Below are 24979 nucleotides of genomic sequence, written 5' to 3'. Positions count from 1 at the left end.
GAGCAGTGAACAGGCACTGATCGTCTCCCCTGGACCTTCTGTCTCAAGATAGCGTATGGATGCAGTCGGCTTTCAACGGTTTTACTGGCTTCTTTTTCTTTTTTCCTTTTTTTTAAAGTTCAGGCTCTGTGTGGAATGATCGAATTGGCGTTGCTTCCTTCTGTGGTGTATGTGACTCAGAAAAATTCATCGAAGGACTTATGTGTTTATAACCGAAGCAACGTGAAGTAAAACAAATATGGCGTCTTCGGAAAACATCATCTGCTAAGAGGCTCGCAGCAATTCTCAACGAATCCCAACAGTTAGGTTGTGAAGTGGAAGCATGACCTGTTGCACACGTGAACTGTGACTCTATCCGGACATATTTAGGCAATGGACATCTTGGCACTTTCCTCGTTTGGCTACAAATAGCTATGAAAGTAAGTTACCCTTCACGCACCGGCCGCGTCATTGTAATGCAGATCTAAATGTCTTTCCTTTGATCATCACTTTTGATTTTCAAACAATCCGTGTTTTGTTGTGTTTTGTATGTTATTCGTTTCAGACACTTAGCTTAATAGATTTAGCACTAAACATGTAATTTGGTCACCGTATAACCAGATGAACTTGACTGGCAAACCCTTAACTTAAATGTTTTGAAGACAGATATAAAATTTGTAGACAGAGACAACTGAATGAAAATGTGTTACACGCATGTACAGTGATGCTATCTGAACATTTTGAGGCACATAGACCTACCAGCAGTTTCTTCAAATGGCTAAATTTGGTCTTTAAATAGGGTCACTACACGCACTGAGTACATTATAGTGCATACTGTTCTAAACAGTGTGTTTGCTTATCACGCTACTTGTGACCATTTACAAGTCATAAACACTCTGAGGCCTCATTCTTTGTTAATTTCCAGTTGAAAAAACCACAGAGGCAACCATGTGTTTGTTCTGTATTGTCCATGTGTTCTGTGTGGCTTGTTCAGGACTAAAGAGGCTATGCCAGTCTTGAATAAAAGCTAATTTGTGTTTGCACATTTCTTCTGTCTGTGCTGCTGTGTGCACATGTCAAATGATCGGTATAAGGACAAGCCCGGCGCTTCCTTTTTTGAGGAAGTGTCTGGGTTTGTTCCAAAGTACCTTTTATTTACCTGTGTGCTAGCTGAATCGGTAGCGTAAGCAGCACTGACTTGAAGTTGTGTACCTTGTGAATGGAGAGCGTTACCAGTCTTTACTATTTGCTAATCATTTCATCTCCTGGCCTCATTCTTTGTTAATTATCGTTGTTTTAGTTTTTAGATTCTAGATCTATTTGTTTAACGCGTCCTTTAGTTCTAATCTTTTGGAAAGGGCCCAAATAGGAACTGCAGTAGCCAAGGGAGCTAAGCTTTTGGGTTGTACTTGACTATGCCTTGATAATTGATTTCTTTCATTTCAACGATGGCTCTTACTAGCTGCTCTCTGTATTTCTACTTCTTGTTCGGCTTAGATTTGCTCAGCTCAGCTCCCCAAATCCACCAGCGTTGTGCCTTACATAGGTTTTGCCGGCAGACTAATTCCGAAATCAGCCAATTAGCGCTCATCTTTCTCACGATCCAAAGTTTCGAAGTTCATTTTGAACTTCTCTAAAGCCTGGCTTTGAATGTACCATTCTCAGTAATTTTGTGTATATGACATGTAGTTATACCGTCAAGAAAACATTTCTGGACGTCTTTTATATCGACAAGTTGTGCTTGCTTTCTGAATGTTCTGGATCTGTGGGGGGTAGGGGTGTGTGGTGTGTGTGTGGGGGCGCGAGGGGGGAGGGGGGTTGGGGGTGGTGAGTTAGTAAATACTATATCTAGGTACCAGCAACCTTAAAAAAAAAAGGTCTGTAAAAACAACATCAAAACAAGCTTAGATTAAAACTGTAAGTCTAAACAAACATCCCACAACAAATATGTTTCTATCTGTATTAGAACCAAAGTTACAGCCAATTGAAGTTCATTGAAATTGAGCCTTTTTGACGCATTATTTTCAGCTTTTGGACAAATCTCCAATTTTACAGCATCACTGCATGTATACTAAACAACAGAGACAGCTAAATATTAAGGAAAATGATATTTTGTATATAGTAAAGATGCCTAATTTTTCCCCCAGCTATATTACCTGATCGTTTTATTGATTTTCAGCTCAAAATTCCATTTGTTTGGTGTTTTTTTTTAATTCTCACACACGGCAAAATTTGTCGAAATAGCAACAGGCGCAGTTTTTACATTTATCAAGCTATTTTTATGAAGAAAAATGATTTGTATTCAGCTGACCAAGGCCTTTAAAATGGGGTACAGCAATGATGCAATTTGAAGAATTTTGTTTAGATCTATTCTATATGATCTGTAAAATTTAACATTAAATTCTTCTTTAAAAAAAAAACAAAAAAAAAACTGGACAGACATACATGCATAAAATTAATACACATCACTATTCTCTTTCTCTCTGACAGACACACACACTACCACAACTTTTGAATCAAAGTTCACATTCAGCAATTTTTTTTTTCTTCTTTTTTTCTTTACGTCTTCTTTTCTTTTTCATTTATTAAAAAAAAAAATCATGTTATCAAGTTGCAAGAATGATGATGTTCTGGAAAAATGGAATTTTTTGTGTGTAATAATTTGTGCTTTGTAAATAAAAGTGAAACGACTACCATAACATATATCTGCTGATTAATTTCATTTCAACAAACAGCAACTTAACATACTGTTCATTGATTCCATCATGAAAAAAAAAAAGAAGAAAAAAAAAGATCGTCGCTTCAGTTCGAGTCGAAACGAGGTGCGGCAGTATGGGGTACTCCCAATGATCGAGCAGTTTCGTGCATTCATTTATGAAAAATACCCCGTCTTGAATGTTTATCGTTGATATAATCAGCAGTGTGATAGTAAAGTCAAACGAACTCAAAGGTTTTCCTACAATGTTCCGGAACCGATCAAGGTCGTTGTTGAACGAAAATCGTTTTTTAACGCTGTATTCGCAATACGCAGTTTTGCAAGCCGAACCAATATTCACTGGAAAGATGAGGTTCAGACAAAAACAGCTGTACTAAAAATGGGACAGGCAAGCTAAGCGAAGGAAGGAGAGACGCGAAAACAAGTTGACGCGATCTGTGTTGGAGCAGTCGGCCACAACGTGCAAGAAGCCTTTCAAATACCCCCGAGTTTTACTCTTTTATTCAAAAACAAAAAAACAACCCACCCCCACCCCCCCCCGCCGCACCTCCCTCCCCCCAAAAAAAACCCCAAACCCTCCCCCCAAAAAAACAACAACAACAAAACAAAAACAACAACCAAACAAAAAAAAGAGAAAAACAACTAACAAACAGACGAAAAAAAAAGAAAAATAGAAAAAAAAAGAAAAAAAAAGAAAAAAAGAAAAAAGAAAACCAAAAACAGCATAGTAAAGAGGAGAAACTGAACTTTATTTCCATAGAAAACATATATCTTTATTTCTTAATCAGCTCTCGAGTTACAGGCTCGGGAAAAATGGGCAAAATCGACGTTTCTTTAAAATTAAAAAAAAATTTTTTTTTAGCAGCTTCAGTTTAACAAGCGAGGCCGCCGGTATCTACTATATAATGTAGATATTGGTTCTGGTGGCACATGTAAATTGTGTAAAATGACTTCTTGAAGTTCAGGTATGCTTGTCATTTGTTGCATGCAGTTTGGTCGGGAACACAACCAAAGAAATGATTTAAAATGAACATAGAACTTAATCTTCTTCAGCCCAATAATTGTGTTAACATGTCGGCAAAAAGACAGACCACAACTCCGCAACAGCACTCGCAATACAATGGTCAAAATCTAAGCAAATACAATCTCTGGACTATGGATTACTGTCATCTCATCGGCGGGGTAATTAAACAAAACGGTCATACACGTAAAATGTTAAGTGTTACCTGTTTGTGTGAGTGTGCATGCGTGCGTGCCTTAAATCTGATTGAATGACACATGAAACGAATGATGAGCGTCCAATGGCAGCCGTCAGTCGGCTCTACCAAGGTATGCAGCCTGTTGTGTAAATGCCCTCGTGTTTGTACAGCGCTGAGAGCTTGGTCTCCGACCTAATATAGGCGCTATATAAGTATCCATATCAATCAATCAATCAGAAAGGTAAAGGCGAATAGCCAGCCTGTCAGACATCTTCTCCATATCATTCAGTATCAACAACATCATATCCAGCACAGTGTCAAAAGAAAGAGATTTAAAATACAACTCGCCTTATTCACACACACACACACACACACACACACACACACACACACACACACACACACACACACTGATTATCTCGCTTTTGACGGCAGTTTGGAGTACCTAGTAGTTGTATTGTTGCTATCAATATTGTCATTATTATCATTATTATTATTTACTATCATCCTGATCCCCATCAATCCTGTCTTTGCTCTGTAGCGAGTGCCGAGTCGCAGATAATGGCTTCATTGGATGTGCTGGTGGATGGTCGACTGTGTTATAGTTACCCGTCTGATATCACAGAGAAGGGGATGTCCATACCTCTCGGTAAGTGTTTCCTGGTGTGTGTGTTTGTGTGTTTTAAACTTTAACGTTGACAGTTTCTTGTCTGTAGAAAAAGAAGCTTGATGTGAACCACAGTAATTTTGATAAAACCATGTAATGTATGTAATGAGTGCAGCATGCATGATTCCTAAAGAAACTCAAAACCAGAAGTTTAAGATGTCACAGTAACAGGAACATTTGAGACGTGCAAGAAAGAGAAGGTCTTGTGTATAATATTTATCGAATTTTGTACAGTGACTGGTCAGGGTGAAAGCAATTTCAGTACTCAAGGTTAGAAGTTAGAGATCACAACCTTGTAGAAGCAAAGAGAGAACTCGAGTTTTTTTCATTCCATTTTCATTAAATATTATAGAGTTGTTGTTTTTTTGTTTCAGTCAGAACATAGAAGGCTGCGTAAATTTAGAGGTCAAAGATCAAGGCCACATCAAAGTACTTATCTTTTCCCTACATTATATATTTTGTAGTGTCTTTTGTATCACTGGTTTTAATTCGTTTGTTGGATGAAGTGCGTATAACATGTGAAAACACGAAAGCCTGGCCTATTTGCTTATCTAGCGATTGATTTCAAGCTCAACTCTCAGCTTACATCTAAGATTGACATAAATGTACAGTTGGGCCAACAGCAAAGTGACAGCTGTGTGGTCAATGGTTCCTTTGCTGCAAATGTGAAATCTTTACAGCTTTGTCTTTTGTGACTTAGAATTGGAGGCAAGGTTGCACTGGCGCTGAGGCCTCGGGGGCCAGTTGGCCTTTTGGAACCATCCCAGCGCCAACTGTCCTAAAACCCTCTTGGCAGGGAGAGTGGGGACTTAACTTGGGCAAGACACTTTGCGCCATAACCAATGGCCAGGAAAGTTGGGACAGCAGTTGCTTCCTCCTTGATTGTCATAGTTGGACACAGCTGACTCTCATTCGTCAAACATACCAACAAATCCAAATGAAAGTGGGGATGTAACTAGGGCAGAACACTGTCCACTATAATCAAATAATTAGGTGGGATAGTTGTTGCCTCCTCTGCTGTTCTGCTGGTCATGGTCAGGTAGTTCTGACAATCATATATGGTTTCAGAATCAAAAGTTACATGTGAGCAGACGATGACTGGACGCTACATTCGCCTCCAAAAGCGACGCCCAGAAATGATGGGAGTGAAACCAGAAAGCAGTCAGCACAAGTTCCTCAGTTTATGCCAGCTGCAGCTGTGGGGTAAGTGTTATCTTGCCTCTCTCTCTCACATGTCTCTGAACCCCGTGTGGGGTGGGGGTTCCCATCCCTCTCTCTCTCACATGTCTCTGAACCCTGTGTGGGGTGGGGGTTCCCATTCCTCTCTCCCTCACATGTCTCTGAACCCCATGTGGGGTGGGGGTTCCCATCCCTCTCTCCCTCACATGTCTCTGAACCCCGTGTGGGGTGGGGGTTCCCATCCCTCTCTCTCTCACATGTCTCTGAACCCTGTGTGGGATGGGGGTTCCCATCCCTCTCTCCCCCACATGTCTCTGAACCCTGTGTGGGTTGGGGGTTCCCATCCCTCTCTCCCTCACATGTCTCTGAACCCTGTGTGGGGTGGGGGTTCCCATCCCTCTCTCCCTCACATGTCTCTGAACCCTGTGTGGGGTGGGGGTTCCCATCCCTCTCTCCCTCACATGTCTCTGAACCCCGTGTGGGGTGGGGGTTCCCATTCCTCTCTCTCTCACATGTCTCTGAACCCTGTGTGGGGTGGGGGTTCCCATCCCTCTCTCACATGTCTCTGAACCCTGTGTGGGGTGGGGGTTCCCATCCCTCTCTCTCTCACATGTCTCTGAACCCCGTGTGGGGTGGGGGTTCCCATTCCTCTCTCTCTCACATGTCTCTGAACCCCATGTGGGGTGGGGGTTCCCATCCCTCTCTCTCTCACATGTCTCTGAACCCTGTGTGGGGTGGGGGTTCCCATCCCTCTCTCCCTCACAAGTGTCTGAACCCTGTGTGGGGTGGGGGTTCCCATCCCTCTCTCCCTCACAAGTGTCTGAACCCCGTGTGGGGTGGGGGTTCCCATCCCTCTCTCCCTCACATGTCTCTGAACCCCGTGTGGGGTGGGGGTTCCCAACCCTCTCTCCCTCACATGTCTCTGAACCCCGTGTGGGGTGGGGGTTCCCATCCCTCTTCTCCCTCACATGTATCTGAACCCCGTGTGGGGTGGGGGTTCCCATCCCTCTCTCTCTCATATGTCTCTGAAAACTGTGTGGGGTTGGGGTTCCCATCCCTCTATCTCTCACATGTCTCTGAACCCTGTGTGGGGTGGGGGTTCCCATCCCTCTATCTCTCACATGTCTCTGAACCCTGTGTGGGATGGGGGTTCCCATGCCTCTCTCTCTCACATGTCTCTGAACCCCATGTGGGGTGGGGGTTCCCATCCCTCTCTCTCTCACATGTCTCTGAACCCTGTGTGGGGTGGGGGTTCCCATCCCTCTCTCTCTCACATGTCTCTGAACCCCGTGTGGGGTGGGGGTTCCCATCCCTCTCTCTCTCACATGTCTCTGAACCCTGTGTGGGGTGGGGGTTCCCATCCCTCTCTCCCTCACATGTCTCTGAACCCTGTGTGGGCTGGGGGTTCCCATCCCTCTCTCTCTCTCACATGTCTCTGAACCCTGTGTGGGCTGGGGGTTCCCATCCCTCTCTCCCTCACAAGTGTCTGAACCCCATGTGGGGTGGAGGTTCCCATCCCTCTCTCCCTCACATGTCTCTGAACCCCGTATCTGGTGGAATTTCCAATAGCTCTCACCCTCACATGTCTCTGAACCACATGGAAACGAAAATTGTGTGTAGAACAACAATACAAAAAAGTAAAAAGCTCATTGCTCTGCTTCCTACCATTAGATTCAACAGTTTTGCTTGTTCTTCCTCAGTTTATCAATATATAAGCCCTTATAAAGTATCAATAAACGGGCTATTCAAAACAGTCCTCATCAAGCCATTACGTTTCGATAATCAGATACCATAAATCACTTGCCAGCTTACCTCTGATGGAAGTATTTTCTGTAAACAAAAGAATTTAGATGTCAATAATAGTCAGGGACTGTTCTGACTAGCATCGCACCAAAGTTTTCTTTTTAACATGCGAGACTGCAGCAAATCTCAGATCACTGTTCCAAGAATTGACTTAATCAGATCTGGCCTATGTATTTAGGAACCAGCTCCTACCATTATCAGATCGCTCTGAGGCACGTCAACCTTTAAGAGGCATCTTAGTCTCGGATTTGAAAACATCCCAACACACTATTGCTGTTGGGTCTGTTTTTATCATAATATGTTCACACAATGCACCATGTATTATTACTATTTATTTCTTGTATCTTTCTCTCTCTCTCTCTCTGTATGTGTGTGTGTGTGTGTTGTTTACGTAAGTTTGGTGTTTGTTTTTGCTGCACACTATTTTTACATGTTCTCGACCCTATGACATGGGCATATGGCCAAGTGCATTAAATCATCCGAGTTCTGAGCTCTCTCTCTCTCTCTCTCTCTCTCTCTGTCTGTCTGTCTCTTTCTCACTCTGTCTGCCTCTGTCTCTCCCATGTCTGTCTGTCTGTCTGTCTCTCTCTCTCTTTCCCTCTCCCTCCCCCCCCCCCTTTCTCTCTCTCTCCATCCCTCCACCCTCTCTCTCTGCCCTCACTCTCCCTCCCTTCCCCCTCTCTCTTTACCCCCCCCCCACCCTCTTGTCGTTGCTATCGTCACTGTTATTCTGATAAGGATTGTCATTTATTTATTTATTCATTTATTTAGTATTTAACAGTATTGATGTATAAGTGTAAGTATGAGTTTTAGTATTGACATTTCAGTCTGCAAGATGGGAACGTATGGCGCTAGTGGCCAGAGCTGCAAGAATTGCTCTACAATCTGCCAGTACACCTGCAACAATTACTATGGATGTGATAACAGAAGTAGGTACAATACCTTGGAATCTTTGTAACCATTACTGTGGATGTGTATCCAAAAGTAGGTATCATATCCTTAAATCTTTACCACACTATACTAATACTATGGATATATTAGATAAAAACTAGGTCATGATCATTAACATGAATATGATAATAAAAAGCAAGTACAATACATTGTAACATTTATGACAATTACTATGGATCTGATCATAAGAGAAGGAACAATACCTTGTATTACCTTGTAATCTTTATGACAATTACTATGGATGTGATTGAAAAAAAAACAACAACAACAAAAAACAAACAAAAAAACAACAACAAAAAACACCACATTAGGTACAGTACTTGGGATTTATATGACAATTATTAGGGACGTTGTAAGAATAGATAGGATACTTGGTATCTTCATGACAATAGCTTTGGATCTGATTATAACTTTGCTTCTGAACAAGAAGTAGGCAGAATACTTGTAATCGTCACAACTGCTGTGGATGTGATTTTTTTTTTTTTTTTGATTTTTTTTAATAGGTGCAGTACCTGAATTTTTTTTTGGTGACAATTGCTATGGATCTGATTTTGATAAGGTAGGCATACAACCTTGTAATCTTTTTAACAAAAAGTGTTGTTTGAGTCGTTGGTTGTTTTGTTCTTGCTTTTGCGCCTTTTTATAATTATTGTTGTTATCGATATTGTTACTATAGTTTTTGACTCACTCGTGTAAGCAAAGTGAGTATGTTATAACCTGGTGTTTGGGGGTGGGGGTGGGGTGGGAGGGTGGTTGGGGGGGAGGGGTTCTGTGTGTCCGTGGTAAACTTTAACATGCCATTTTCTCTGGAAATACTTTGTCTGCCAATACCAGATTTGGCTTAAACACAGATGGGAAAAAATCTTCACAGTCATACCCGTAATAGGTCGTACGTCCCCCGAATTTAACCATACTTCCGAACCATTAACGGTATATTTTGTTGATGCTGGTTCTGGATTCCGAAAACGCTGTTACCCCTATGCAGCTGCCTGAATTTCTTGTGAGAAGGCACTATGACCTCGTTTTTCTTACTTGCAATTAAAAGCAAAGAAAAACAAATTCTGGACAGAACAGCGACACTAACTACATTATTGACATGTTTACTGCATATGAATATTCTAAAGTGGACACTAAATTAACTAGTATGAACATAAAAGAAAATCTGAATCGACCATTTCACAAAGGTCAGCCATGTCTACGCTGGTTTGTGCAGATCATGACAACATGTTGCAAAGCCAGACGCGATGGCAACGTCTCTTTTACCGCCGAATTAAAAGGATTTCACAAGTGATCATTGACGTGTTTACTGCGTATGAATGTTTTGAAGTGGATACTGACTTAACTAGAATGAACAGAAAAGAGAAATTGAATGGACCGTGTCGAAGTTTCGTTGCTTGTCGAACACGGGTTTCTGCAGATCTGTAAGTATCGGACACATATTCCAGTGTTTCATGCGATGGGAACGTCTCCTTTACCTCGGACTTGGAAAAAACACACACAAAAAACCAGGATAGACCAAAATAACATGAAATACACGGCTTTTTCACTTCGATAACCATTCTCGATGTATACCGCTAAAAGCACGTGCTTAGATAATATTTTTCGTTGGTCAGGGGCATAGCCCTTATTACTGGTACCATGTAACCCAGTACTACCTGCCGTTTGTGAAGTCTTCCAACGACGGACCTGGCGGATGAGGATACCTTTCCCAATGGCTGTGAAGGGACAGCACTCCTCTCCCACATGGGGAAGGGGAGATAAAAGGATCCCTAAACAAAGCTTGTCTCGCCTAGTACCTAGTAGGAAACCGCACCTACTTGGACATCCAACACTAGCGGTCGAAAACAACAGAAGAAAAGAACCAGGAGTCATGCCCTGACTCTGGGTGCCTGGAATGTTCGCAGCCTTTTAGACAGAGACGACAGACCAGAAAGACGCACAGCGCTCATTGCTAGAATGCTTGATCGCTATCAGGTGGACATAGCAGCCCTGTGCGAAACCAGGTTTGCCGATGAAACCCAGCTGGAGGAAGTTGAGGGGGCTACACCTTCTACTGCATTGGGAAACCAGATGACACCCCAAGAACCTCAGGCGTGGGCTTTGCAATATGAAGCAAACGTGCACAACAGCTTGACAGCCTTCCAAGTGGGATAAACGATAGGCTGATGACCCTGCGTCTGAAGCTGTCCAAGGATCGCTTCTCCACAGTCATCAGCTGCTATGCCCCGATGATGACCAACCCTGATGACATCAAAGAAGCTTTCTACGAGGATCTCAGTCGGCGTGGACTTCTCCTCGTGGCCAAAAGTCCCAGGACAGCACGGCACTGGCAAGTGCAAATCCAACGGACTGCTTTTGCTCTCGCTCTGCGCACAGCATGGACTAACCATCACCAACACCCTCTTCCAACAAGCGGACAAGTCCAAGAACAAATGGATGCCCCAAGCAGTGGCATATGCTGGACTATGTGATTGTCAGGCAGAGGGACAGAGGTAATGTTTCCATTACACGCTGCATGAGAGGAGCAGTCTGTTGGTCGGACCATCGCCTGGTACACAACAAGATGAACATCAGACTTGCACGCAAGCTCCAACCAGCCAGACAGAAACCCCCTAGGAAGCTGAACATCCACCACCTCCCTATCACCAAGGACATGCTGCAGCAGCAAATCCAAGCAGCTTTTCAAGAAATTTCTGCATCAGCTGATGTAGAAGAGGTATGGAGCACCTTTAGAGATGCTGTGTACACAGCAGCAGCTGACACACTCGGCTTTGTACAGAGGAGCCACAAAGACTTGTTTGACGACAACGACTCTGGAATCTCCAAGCTCCTGAACACACTGCATATACAGCATCAGGATCACATTTCCGATAAAGACTGCCAAAGGAAGGAGAACCAGTTCTTGCAAACCAAGCTCATACAGAAGAGGTTGCGTGAGATGAAAAACACCTGGTGGGAGAGAAAGTCCGAAGAGCTTCAGTCCGCTGCTGATGCTCACGACATAAAGACCTTCCGTGATGGTCTCTGAGCTGTGTATGGGCCGAGAGTCACAGGATCAACCCCAGTCCGAGCCTTGGACCAGACCACCCTCCTGACAGACAAGAAAGACATCTTTGTCCGCTGGGCAGAGCACTTCAACACCCTCCTCAACAGGGACTCATCCGTATCTGACGAGGTAATTGCAGCCCTCCCACAGCTACCAGTCAGTGACTCGCTAGCTGCCCCTCCCACCAAGGCCGAGACCTGGAAGGCCCTGAAGCTGATAACGTCAGGAAAAGCACCAGGAGCAGATGGAATCCAGGCCAGCATCTACAAGTATGGAGGCGAGGTGCTGACAGACAAGCTGACCGCCCTGTTCCAGTCTATCTGGGAGAGAGGGGAGGTCCCCCAGGATTTCAAGGATGCTTCAGTTGTACACATTTACAAACAGAAGGGAGACAAAACATCCTGCGATAACCACCATGGAATCTCTGTCCTATGTATTGCCAGCAAGATCTTTTCCCGCATCATACTGAACAGACTGGTTGACCATGTCTCCAACACAGTCATCCCTGAAGCACAGTGCGGCTTCCACTCAGGCAGGGGAACATGTGACATGGTGTTTGCTGTACGCCAGATGCAAGAGAAGTGCCGTGAGCAGAACAAAGAGCTCCACATGGTCTTTGTAGACCTGACTAAGGCCTTCGACACGTTGAACCGCCGTGGTCTGTGGAAGATTCTCCTACAGTTCGGCTGCTCAGAGAGCCTAATCCAGCTGATTGCGTCAATCCACGATGGCATGCAGGCGAGAGTACAGGAAAATACTGACATGTCGGATCCGTTCCCTGTGGTAAATGGAGTGAAGCAGGGCTGCATGCTGGCACCCACACTGTTCTCCATTCTCTTCTCTGCCATGCTGATTGACGCCTTCCAAGACTGTGATCGGGGCATCTACATTCAGTTTCACACAGATGGCAGACTTTTCAACTGCTGCGCATCGCCAAGGCCAGCTTCGCCTTTGGCAGACTCAACAACAGGCTGTGGAACAACAAAGGCATCACGCTCAGCACCAAAATCAAAACCTACAGAGCTGTTGTGCTGACCACCTTGTTGTACTGCTGTGAAACATGGACTACATATCGCCGTCACATTCAACTTGAGCAGTTTCACCAGAGATGCCTATAAAAGGTCCTTGGCATAAAGTGGCAAGACAGGGTCTCCAACCTCCAGGTCCTAGAGAGGAGCGGCCTGCCCAGCATCGAAAGCCTGCTGATCCAGTGCCAGCTATGCTGAACAGGACACGTTGTCCGCATGACAGACAGCAGGATCCCGTAGATGCTTTTGTATGGCCAGCTGAAGGAAAGCCACCATGAACTTGGAAGACCCTGCAAGCGCTTCAAGGACACATTGAAGACAAACCTCCAAGCCTGTGACATAGACATCGCTTCCTGGGAAACTGATGCCCTTGACCGCTCTCGCTGGAGGATGCTGTGCTCTAGTGGCATAAAGACGTTTAAAGGAGAAGCTTGAGCGAAGGAAGCAGGGCTCAACTTCTGGAGATGTTTTCCCTTGCAACACCTGTGGGAAGTGCTTCGCATCCAGAATCGGCCTCTTCTCCCATATGAGGACACACACCGACAGATAAGCCTGCCTGCCTACTCATCCGTCGGTCCGACGGGAGACTTCATCATCATTTAATGTTGCGTTAACGCAGTGCATAAAACCACTCGCTCTCGACCCAAACATCCATGGTTCGAATCTGCGTTCAAGACGTTTATATATATATATATATATATATATATATATATATATATATATATTTTTTTTTTTTTTTTTTTTTTTTTTTAACGCAAAGCTTTATACAATTATAATAACGAAGAGAGAACACATTTCAACAAGCTAATCAATTTTCTAATTTTTTTTTTCTTCTTTTCAGTGGGTATCACTAGTAAGTCTTGAGAAGGCCTTGCCTTTTTTGTTTGTTATTGTTGCTGCTGTTTTTATTGCTACGATGATGATGATTATTATATTTATCATCATTACAACTTCCACAACAACAACGCGAATATCATCAACAGCAGCAATAACAAAAAACAACAACAGCTACTACTACTACTGATGTCAATACTACGATTTGTTTGTTTGTGTCCATGCATATGTATTTCTGCACCTATCCGTGTGGATTTCGTGTGCAGATTTTTGCCAGAGGACAACACTCTCGTTGCCATGGGTTCCTTTGTGGATTTCGTGTGCAGATTTTTGCCAGAGGACAACACTCTCGCTGCCATGGGTTCCTTTGTGGATTTCGTGTGCAGATTTTTGCCAGAGGACAACACTCTCGTTGCCATGGGTTCCTTTGTGGATTTCGTGTGCAGATTTTTGCCAGACGACAACACTCTCGTTGCCATGGGTTCCTTTGTGGATTTCGTGTGCAGATTTTTGCCAGAGGACAACACTCTCGTTGCCATGGGTTCCTTTGTGGATTTCGTGTGCAGATTTTTGCCAGAGGACAACACTCTCGCTGCCATGGGTTCCTTTGTGGATTTCGTGTGCAGATTTTTGCCAGAGGACAACACTCTCGTTGCCATGGGTTCCTTTTTTTTCAAATGCATGTTGCACACACAACCCCAGTTTATCGTCTCGATTTTCCACTCAAATTTGGGAGAAAAGGGCGGGAGAGCGAATCGAACAAAGACCCTCACGGACTCTGTATTGGCAGATGAGCGTCTTAACCATTCTACCACCTCCCTCCCTGACTAAGCGCGTTGGGTTATGCTGCTGGTCAGGCATCTGCCTAGCAGATGTGGTGAAGTGTATATGTATTTTTCGAACGTTGTGATGCCTCCTTGAGAAACTGAAACTGTCTGCATGTGTTCGGCACTGCACGACGTGGGCAACAGCACAGCAGTCCACCACTGTTATTATCATTATGATCTGTTTGTGTCAGTGTCTGTGTTTAGCACTACACGACGTGGGCATCAGCACAGCAGTCCACCACTGTCATCATCATTATGATCTGTTTGTCTGTGTCAATGTCTGTGTTCAGCACTGCACGACCGACGTGGACATCAACACAGCAGTCCACCACTGTCATCATCATTATGATCTGTTTGTCTGTGTCAATGTCTGTGTGTTCAGCACTGCACGACGTGGGCATCAACAAAGCAGTGGAGGTCTCCAGCCTCCAGTGGGGAGACGGCAGCTACATCAACGACATGTTCCAGACTCCCCACGACTCCTCACACTGCGTCAAAACCAGGGACACTGGTCGGCCCACACTGCACTGGGTTCGGATCGACCTGGGGACCACGTACATGGTGTACAATCTCGAAGTGCAGGCACGGGTCGACTGCTGTTGTGAGTTCAGAGCCAGGGAGGGTTTAGGGGACTGGGGTGTAATAATAATAATAATAATAATAATAATGATAATACATACTTTTTCTATGGCGCGATATCCAGCACCAATGCTGCTCAAAGCGCCTTACATCATCCTGTTGACTATAAACATGCCTTAAAAAACACATCAACCGCTATCTGACAATGGAAAACATCCAGTGTGTTCATATGAGTGAACAAGAGAGGCAAGGCCTTCAAGACTCACTTGTGATACACTTTAAAAAATCTAATCGTTAAAATGTGTTCTGTATTTGTTATTATAAAGCTATGGGTTAAAAGAAAAAGAACAAGACTCACTTGTGATATACTTAAAAAAAAGCTAATCGTTAAAATGTGTTCTGTATTTGTTATTATAAAGCTTCGGGTTAAAAGAAAAAGAAAAAAAGAAGAAAAAACAGTCCAAACGGCAGATTCGAACCCCGCGTGTTCGGGTGAGAAGAAACTGTCTTACCCACAACACTATCGTGGCTCCTTAACTGACGTTCAAAAATATAATACTTAAACATGCTTTTTTTAAAGGGCGATAAATCGATTGCGACATTCCCAGTGAAAACGCTGTTTAAATAATATGCTGGTGTATCTTGGGCATTCAAAACATTTTTAAGGGCAATTAAAAATTCTTTTTAAGTCCGCAGTAAAGGAGACGTGGCTATCGCTGCAATCACACTGCAACATTTAGCCGATTTCTCTGGATCTAGGTATATGTCCAAGTTTAGTTACACCCGGTTGACATGGTCGATTCAATTTCTCTTTTATGTTCATTCTAGTTTTATAGTTTTAAAGTTGATATGAAAATTGAGTATTTTGTTAAACTGATAACTTGTAGAGCCAAGTACAAGTACTTCTAAACGTCGTATGAAGTGAAAAGGACTTCATTTTGAGAAAAGTCAAGACTGAAAATTTTTTCGTTTCATCAATTCAAGGGTATTAACTCGCATGGTTTACAATTTTTAACTGTGAATTCCGACTGATTCTGTAGATATTTTTATGGCAGTTTGGGGCATAATCCAGTAAGTGATGAGGCGTTCACAAATCTTTCTCTGAATAAATATTTAACGGTCTCCTTCTCCAACTTTCCATCGCATGTTATCGTGTATTGTCGATTGAATATAGGATTGAACGGGCAGGTCAACAACTTGAAACAAAATGGCGTCGTTCGCGTTCACGAAGAATATGAGCACGCGCTTTGAATGTGTATAAATATGTGTACCAATTGATTTTTGCCCATGACCTTCAGGGCTTAGCCAATAGATCTATAAAGTCCACTCGTCGTACTGATTTTAGTATTTTCCGAAAAAGACGATTTGGGCGAATAAACATAGTGAAAGCCCTGTACACTGAGAGTAAAACACACAAGCTTTTTATGTATTGAGTATAATTTCAGAATGTAATGTTTAAGATGAGAAAGATCAGTTTAAAGCAAATTTAGTCCCCTAGCAATTATTACAGATTAATTTCCCTTTTTTACTATCTGCACCAAAACGTTTGTGAAATAAATAAAACTTCCATGCTTAGCAAAAGAAGTTCCTGTCTGAACAAAAAATGATAATAATGACTGCTCTTCTTGTTGTGTCAGAATATCAGATCAAAGTGCCAAGTTTAGAGAATACAAAAAATATAAATATAACAGTAAGTGCAGTTTGGATATAATTTGGCATCTTTTTTGTGTGCCCATCCCAGAGGTGCAATATTGTTTTAAACAAGATGATTGGAAAGAACTGAATTTTTCCAATTTTTATGCCAAATTTGTTTACACAAGTGAGTCAAAGAACAACATTCCATCTTTCTGCATCATGTTAGTATTCAGGCAAAAGTCTGTGGGCATAAGCTGAACAGTCATATAAGCTGACACAAGCATAAAATAAATTGGAAAATGCTTGTAAGTAGATTTGGATACCCCAATTAATGCAATTAATCAAAAAAATGATGTGATGATGTTTGTCAAAAAAGTTATGTGGTGATGTTCGTCCTTCGGATTCGAAGATGACCATGGCTTCAAGAGTCAGATGGAAGATCAGTGGCTGTGGGTCTGGAGGTGACTGGTGAGGCCAGTCCAGGCCCTGAAGTCACGCCCACATGTGGGACACAAGTGATTGGGTGCTGTTGTGGCAGTGGATGCTGTTCGGGCCTTGAGTACAGCACGCTTTTGGTGCGCTTCGGTGATGCGCCTGGCTTCAGCTGCACGTGCTCCTGTCGTGATTATGCTGTGCCAAGCTGGACGGTCCAGAGCAAGTGTCTCCCACGTGTTGGTGTTGACGCCCAGGACTTTGAGGGACGCTTTGAGGCAGTCTTGGTAGCGTTTCTTCTGTCCTCGAACTGAGCGCTTGCCCTGACACAGCAGCTGATTAGACAGTCGGCTTTCTGACATTCTGATCACATGTCCAGCCCACTTGGCTTGGACATTCTGCAGAAGGGTTTAGACGCTGCAGAGGCCAGCTCGTTCCAGGACTTCCGTGTCGGGGACTTTGTCCTGCCACCAGATATGGAGGAGTCTGCAGAGACAGCTCAGGTTGAGCTTTTGGCGTGTCTGCTGTAGACAGTACAGGTTTCGCTGGCGTAAATGAGGGTGGTAAGGACCACTGCACGGTAGACCTTCAGCTTAGTGGTAGAGCTGAATTGCCTCCGCTCCCAGACGTTCTCACGGAGTCTCCCAAAGGCGGCGCTGACTTAAGCAGTCCTGTTTCTGACGCTATCGTCTATGTTTACACACACCGACAAACACACATACACACACACACCACCATGCCCACCCACACACAGACACACATTTGTCCTTCACGTGCCATGCCACGCCCGCTCACATCATGCTCACTTTCAGACAACATCAGAAAGGTTAACAGTGACCTAGTTGGCATCCAGTGCAGGGGAGCATGTCTGTTTCCCCAGGTCTAAGTTCCCCCAGGTCTATGTTCCCCTAGGTCTAAGTTCCCCCAGGTCTATGTTCCCCCACAGCAGACCATGGTTGACCACAGTTCAAGAGTGCTCAGACTGCATTATGTTGTCACATTTGTACATTATGTCTTTGAAGATGTTTGACCGCTGCATGACCACTACTGACCACTATAGTCCAGCTTGCATCACATTGTATGCAATATTGCAACGTTTTAGCAGATTTCACTATATTGTTGGCCATTACTTGCCACTGCTGACCACTACGTCAAATTCTTCAGATTGCGTTGTTTTGTCACATTTGTGTATTATCCTGACGTCCTAGTTTTTTTGGTTTTGATTGTATTAACTGCAAACTGACCACTGCTGACCGCTGCCCACCACTGACTGTTGACCATTACTGACCACTGTTGATAAAGAATAATATTCTTACGGGGATGAACTCTGGCCTAGGCTAGTTCTTACGGGGGTGAACTCTGGCCAGGGTAGGATCTGGCCCGTTAAACCAGAAAAAACAAACGTTGCCCCCACTTTGCCATTAACAAGAACCGAACCGTCTGTGTGAATGTTTAGGTAATTTAGAAATTCATTTTCTTTGTGAATGCAATCAGAACTCTTTAGTTTGATAGGTGATTCAGTCTTTAGTATATTTTTGAAGTCCATTTTAAAGGTGTTTTTTTCTCAGTTTGTACGTGGTATGATTGAGAATGACGGCTTAACAGCAATGTTTTTTACATCAACTTCTGAATTGCTGAGGACACCTTCAGTAAATGTATTGGTAGACTTTAAGGGCAGCATTGTTCTGGCCCTTTTTTTTTTGTGCAGAATCTTTGATTTTTAAGTGCACTTCAGTTTTGGAGAAAGTGTCATGGACTGAGCTTCTCAATTTAATTTTTTGTGGCGAATACTTTCCTGAGTTCATCAAGGGATAATACACCTGCTTAGTCCTTAACACCCTTGACTGCCATAAACGTATTACGTACGTGCATAGTGACGTCACTGATGCTGTCATCAGAAAAAGGGAAATAGCTCTGGAAGGCAGAAAATTCACACAGTTTGTCTAGAGTGGAATATCTCCAGTCCGTTTTCTCAGTTTTAGGCTTATTGTTTAGGATAATGCTTTGTGACCTGAAACACCACATTCTGCTGTTTTCCCCTGGCAGTGAAGGGGTTTTAAGCATGATATGTGTGATGGGACTCACAGAAGGAGTCTATAAGCTTTGCAATCTATACTTTGTAACTTTTTATAGGTATCACGGTGCACTGAAGAACGTCCTCTGAGCATATGTTAGCTTTGAACTTACAAGAGCGGGTGACGGACATCAGCTTTTTGACTTCCTGTCCCGTGTTGTTTGCTAACTTTTAGAAACCTCAGACATTTCCTCGCTTTGATTTATCATATACTCGGTGTGGTGATTCCAGGTAAGTTTGGATTGTTGATAAACTCCCAGAAATTTGACAGTCTGCGTATAATTTGTGGCAATGTCATGAGGAATAAATACAGGGAGTTCGGGATCATATCATATCCCGAGTTAAAAAGCGTCATGGTTGCTTTCTCTAGTGATAGGTTTAGTCCATTTTCTATCATGAATTTGCTAATTTTATCGATTTTCGCTGGTAAACAATTGTATAGTTCAAAATCATGGTTTGAGTTTAGTGTTTTATTGTTAACTTCATCCACAAATAGATATCACCAGCGAACTGGAATAACATTGTATCTTTTGATAATTGTTTCGGTTGATCTGCTTATCATAAGGTAAAAAACATAACTCACCCTTCAAGTGGTCGTGAACTTGAATATAGTTATGTTTCCTATTCATTTCCATTTGTTTGTTCCATAGTGTGTGTGTGTGTGTGTGTGTGTGTGTGTGTGACATGATTCGTAATGAATATATCATCAACAGCGTTCCTTTGCTGACAGAAACATACTGTAAATTATTTAACAAGATACTGGACGAAGGTGTTGTACCAGAAAAATGGGTATCCGGCTTGATATTGCCATTGTATAAAGGCAGAGGCGATACACTTGACTGTGATAATTATAGGGGAATAACTTTGCTCAGCTGTGTTGGAAAACTATTCACTACAGTGTTAAACGCTAGACTGACTGATTATATCAATATAAACAATATACTTTCAGGAGCCCAAGCAGGATTTAGACAGTCCCATTCTACATTAGATCAAATGTTTGTTTTGAAATCACTTATTGATATTTTCTCCATGAAAAAGAAGAAACTTTACTGTGCTTTTGTTGATTTTAAAAAAAAGCCTTTGATTCAGTTTGGAGAAGTGGGTTATGGCAAAAACTTGTTCATGAAGGCGTGAATGGTAAAATTTTGCGTGTCATAATGAACATGTATGATAGAATTAAGTCATGTGTGTTTTTAAATGGTGAAAAATCTGATTTCTTTAGCATTTGTAAGGGTGCGACAAGGAGAAAATCTCTCGCCTTTGCTTTTTTCTCTGTATCTCAATGATTTAGAGTTGTATTTGACTGAGCATAAGAGTCCATCTGTTGATCTTTTATTGAATGTTAACATTTCAGAGTTAGATAATTACATGCGATTATTTGTACTGTTGTATGCAGATGACACAATTTTACTTTCAGAGACGAAAGAAGGATTACAGCAGTCCCTCAATGTTTTTCACAAATACTGTTTAGAATGGAAACTAGTGGTCAATGTAAAGAAAACTAAAGTGATGATATTTAATTCTACAAACAAGCTAAAGCCTGTTTTTAAGTTTGGTGATGCATGTTTGGATGTTGTCGATTCTTTTAAATATCTTGGCATCGAATTTAGTAGAAACGGAACTTTTTATAAAGCTAAAAAAAATGATTTATGAACAGGGCCAAAAAGCTATGCTTTCTTTACTTCAGTCAGACAGAAATCAAGATTTACCTTTACATATCATTCTGGACATGTACCAGTCTATGATTGTTCCTATTTTGTTGTATGGTGCAGAAATATGGGGTTATGAAAATGTAGATATACTTGAAAAATTAGAATTGAAATTTTTGAAACGCTTGTTCAAACTGAACAGAAATACTATGACCCAAATTGTTTATGGAGAAACTGGTATTTATCCAATTAGTGTGTTAGTGAAAATGAGATTAGTTCGATTTTGGACCAGCTTAGTGATATCAGACACAGAAAAATATTCTGGGAAAATATATGTGATATTACCTGACTTATATCGAAATGGTATTTATTCTTCAAAATGGATGACTTGTATCAGACAAATTTTGATAGAAGCAGGGTATGACTGTGTTTGGGATGGTCAATTCTTCTTGGAGAGGGAATCTTTCTGCAAGAATGTCAACACTGCTTTGAGAGATAGTTTTCAAAATCTATGGAGACATGCTCTAGAGGCGAGTAGTAAATGTTTGTTTTATCGAAATTTCAAAAGTGGATTTGGTAGAGAAAAATATATAAGCCTAATGCCTGATAATTATATTATCAGCTTCTTCAGATTTCGAAGTAGTAATCATAAGCTGGAAATAGAAACAGGGAGACACAAAGACATACCACGAGAGTTACGGTTTTGTAAGGTTTATAACATGTCTGTGATTGGTGATGAGTTTCATTTTATAATGGAATGCCCCAATTATAATCAGTTACGAAATAGATATGTTCCTAAAAAATATTTGTCTCCAAAATCGGTTTATAATTTTTGTAATATGCTCAAAGGAGGCAAAAAAAGTCATTTTAGCTGTAAGTAAGATGATTAGATTTGCAAATGTTGCCTAGTTATACTTTTGGAGTTAAAAGACATTTGTGTTTTCTCAACTTTTATGTGACATTGTTGTGTATTTGGAAATGTTTGTTCTGGGCACGAAAAGATTATTTTGCAGTAATCCTCCATACTCCAATAGGAGTGAAAGGATAATTAAAACTTGAAACTTGTGTGTGTGTGTGTGTGTGTGTGTGTGTGTGTGTGTGTGTTTATGACTGTGTCCATGATTCAGTGTGTGTGTGTGTGTGTGTGTGTGTGTGTGCATGTGTCTGTGTATATGCGTGTCTGTGTCTGTGTTTACCTGTGTGTGTCGTTGAACATCTGTGTGTCTGTGACACAGCGGAACACGAACTCAGGAAGTTCTACGTTTCGGTGGCGGACGAGAAATTGCAGACGATGCTTTTTCCACCCAAGACGGACCATGTCTGCCTGTACAATGTTGACGCTGTACCCATCAGATACACGGCAAACCTGATCTGCGACATACCCAAGGCGGGTAGATTCGTCGCCCTGATCAAGAATGATGCGATAGGACTGTCCCTGTGTGAGGTTCGAATCTTCGGTCACCCGTACATAAGTGAGTCTCATAGTGTGTGTGTGTGTGTGTGTGTCTGTGTGGTTGGTTGGGTGTGTGCGTGCGTGTGTGTGTGCGGGTGTGTGTGTGTGTGTGTGTGTGTGTTCTGTATACTTTGTGTCTAATGTGTTATTGGAAAGTAGTTTGGATGTTTATACATGTGCTATTGTTATCATCATCGTTGTTCTTATCATTGTTTTATTCATTCTTTTTTCTATCTATCTATCTAGATACATACATACATACATACATACATACATAATGTTCGTCCTTCGGAATTGGAGATGACCATGGCTTCAAAGTTTCTTCGGCACCTTTCAATTTGCGGTAGCAAGGACTTCTTCCTTGCTTTGTAACGTGGGGTCGTTATTATGCGCTCTGACCAGCTGATTTGTTTCTCTTATTAGTGCCTCTATTTCTTCATCATTCTCATCGAACCAGTCTTGGTTTCTTTGGGTTGCTGGTCCGAGATGTTCGATGGCAGTAGTGTACACAGCATCTCTGAAGGCCATCCGCTGTTGCTCAACGCTGTCCCCTCTTCCTGTGGTGTGTCCGGCAGTCTGCCTTCAGTGTCGTCGACGAGTTCTTCTGCAACCTTGCTGCTTTTCAGCTTAGAGACATTTGCAGTCTTGTGACTTTGGGGTCTCCTGATGAGCAGAATGCAAAGCCTGAACATGGACACAATGAGGCGGTGGTCGGTCCAGCAGTCGGTACCACACATGTCTCTCGTCATTCAGACGTCCAGTCAGTTCCTTTTCCGGGTGACTTACGGGTGGGTAGGTGGAACAGGGCACACGTCTTGAGGAGCAGAAGGGTAGAGAGCGACCATAACCCCTGGGCCGCCTGTGTCCAGGTTTGTGACTACAGCTTGCAGTGAATCCGCACCTCCTGCTTCGCCCCTCCCCCATGTCCACAGGGCTGGAGGCGTTCCGCGTGGTAGTTTGTGAAGTTATGACTTGCCCTTGACTTGGGATTAAAGTGAGGGAGAGTTGCGCAGGTCGTCAGCCTCACTCTCTCGTCCTGTCCCATCAGGACTTAGTGGCAAGACATAGTCGAGACGGCTGGTTAGGATGCAGTATATGGCCAGCAGTGTTGTGCGTGTGTCTAACTGCGCCCTTTTAGCGCTCCACGGCGCATTGCTGAGAACCAGTGATGGTTTCTTCAGCGCAGTCCGCAGAATCCAGGCTTCACATTCCAGGTAGACAAGCCCTGAATGTCCACGGCAGTTCTCGCGGCGTGCTCGCAAGTCTCCCAGCCCATTGTCTGGCATCCTCATTCGCCACTGTAGCCGTTGGGAGATGTCTGCTCTTCCGCCGTTGGGATGACCTCTTCGTATTTGATCCATACATGGGGGCTGGTTCATGGGCGCCAGGGCGTATCCACACACCGGTGGGCCATGCGCGCCGCACGTTATGTAAAGGGGGCCAGCAATCACCTCCCTTAAAAGCCACCTTGAATTATGTACCAGATCTGGCAGAGACTATCCCTCTCGCAGGTAGTACTGGGCTACATGGTTACCAGTAGCAGAGACAAGCCTCTGACCTGACTGTGATATATAGATAGATGGATAGATAGATAAGTAAATAGGTACACACACACACACACACACACACACACACACACACAAATGATATATAGATAGATGGATAGATAGAAAAGTAAATAGGTACACACACACACACACACACACACACACACAAATGATATATAGATAGATGGATAGATAGATAAGTATATAGGTACACACACACACACACACACACACACACAAATGATATATAGATAGATGGATAGATAGATAAGTAAATAGGTACACACACACACACACACACACACACACACACACACACACAAATGATATATAGATAGATGGATAGATAGATAAGTATATAGGCACACACGCACACACACACACACACACACACACACACACACAAATGATATATAGATAGATGGATAGATAGATAAGTATATAGGTACACACACACACACACACACACACACACACAGAGCAGGTTTTTTTTATAATTTAATTTTCTTTTTTTCTTTTTTTTAACTGAAACTTGACGTGTCATATTTTTCTCTGTCCATTCACGGCAGCACTGGAACTGACAGAAGAATGTACGCCTGAATATCGTGAGGCTGTGTGTGGCCCCGGTCTGCTCTGTGAGAGAGGCCGATGCAGTGAGTTCTATTTTCTTCTTTTGAAAATCATATTCTCTCAAGATACACAATAGAAGAATATCATGTTATGGTTGCATATGAAGCATACAGCTTCAAGACAAAATGCAAAATGGTCACCAATATATATATATATATATATATTTGTGTGTGTGTGTGTGTGTGTGTGTGTGCCTTCGATTGGAAATAGTATATAAAAGCATGTTTGTTTGTGTTTTGTCTTATTCTTTTTGATGGTAAAGGCTAAGGATTTTTTGAAGTATGCAGACTTCAAGATTTTTTATTTATTTTTTAATTTTTTTATTTTTTTAAAAATAATGTGCGAATTGTGAATGGTTTATTGTTTGAACACTCTTATAGAAAATCATTATTCGACATGTGCAACTATAACTTAAAGCAAGTAGTGTTGGTAAAGTAAGTACATGGATTGGGATCAATACAAATGATACATTTTGGGTTAAAAGGATGTTTTTTTATCTAATTGTTGACTGTTTGAAATGATTTTTTTCATGGTAGGTTTGTTGTTGTTGTTGTCGTTTTCCTTCTTGTTCCTCTCTCCTTTTCAGTGTATATGCATTTACGTTCATTTTACAGTACGAGGAAGGTGGCAGAATGGTTAAGACGCACGGTTGCCAATATCGAGCCCCAGAGTGTGAGGGTTCGAATCCCGCTCTCACCCTTTCACCCCAAGTTTGACAGGAAAATCAAACTGAGTGTCGAGTCATTCGGAT

The 24979-nt window shown here is 42.5% G+C and overlaps 1 protein-coding gene across 1 annotated transcript in view; it reads left to right on the top strand.

The window, feature by feature from the left end:
• Positions 1-5655: 5655 nt before the first annotated feature.
• The window catches only part of LOC143278039 (uncharacterized), a 30920-nt gene continuing 11596 nt past the window's right edge, over positions 5656-24979 (top strand). Inside the window, exons 1-5 of the mRNA XM_076583051.1 lie at positions 5656-5764; positions 8371-8472; positions 14612-14830; positions 21834-22070; positions 24168-24251. Of these exons, the coding sequence (XP_076439166.1) occupies positions 5656-5764; positions 8371-8472; positions 14612-14830; positions 21834-22070; positions 24168-24251 (751 nt within the window). The remainder of the gene's footprint in view (positions 5765-8370; positions 8473-14611; positions 14831-21833; positions 22071-24167; positions 24252-24979) is intronic.

Source organism: Babylonia areolata, chromosome 35 (assembly GCF_041734735.1).
Source record: "Babylonia areolata isolate BAREFJ2019XMU chromosome 35, ASM4173473v1, whole genome shotgun sequence".
NCBI lineage: Eukaryota > Metazoa > Mollusca > Gastropoda > Neogastropoda > Buccinidae > Babylonia > Babylonia areolata.
Note: the sequence above shows the minus strand (reverse complement) of the source record. Positions and strands in the feature narration are given on the sequence as shown.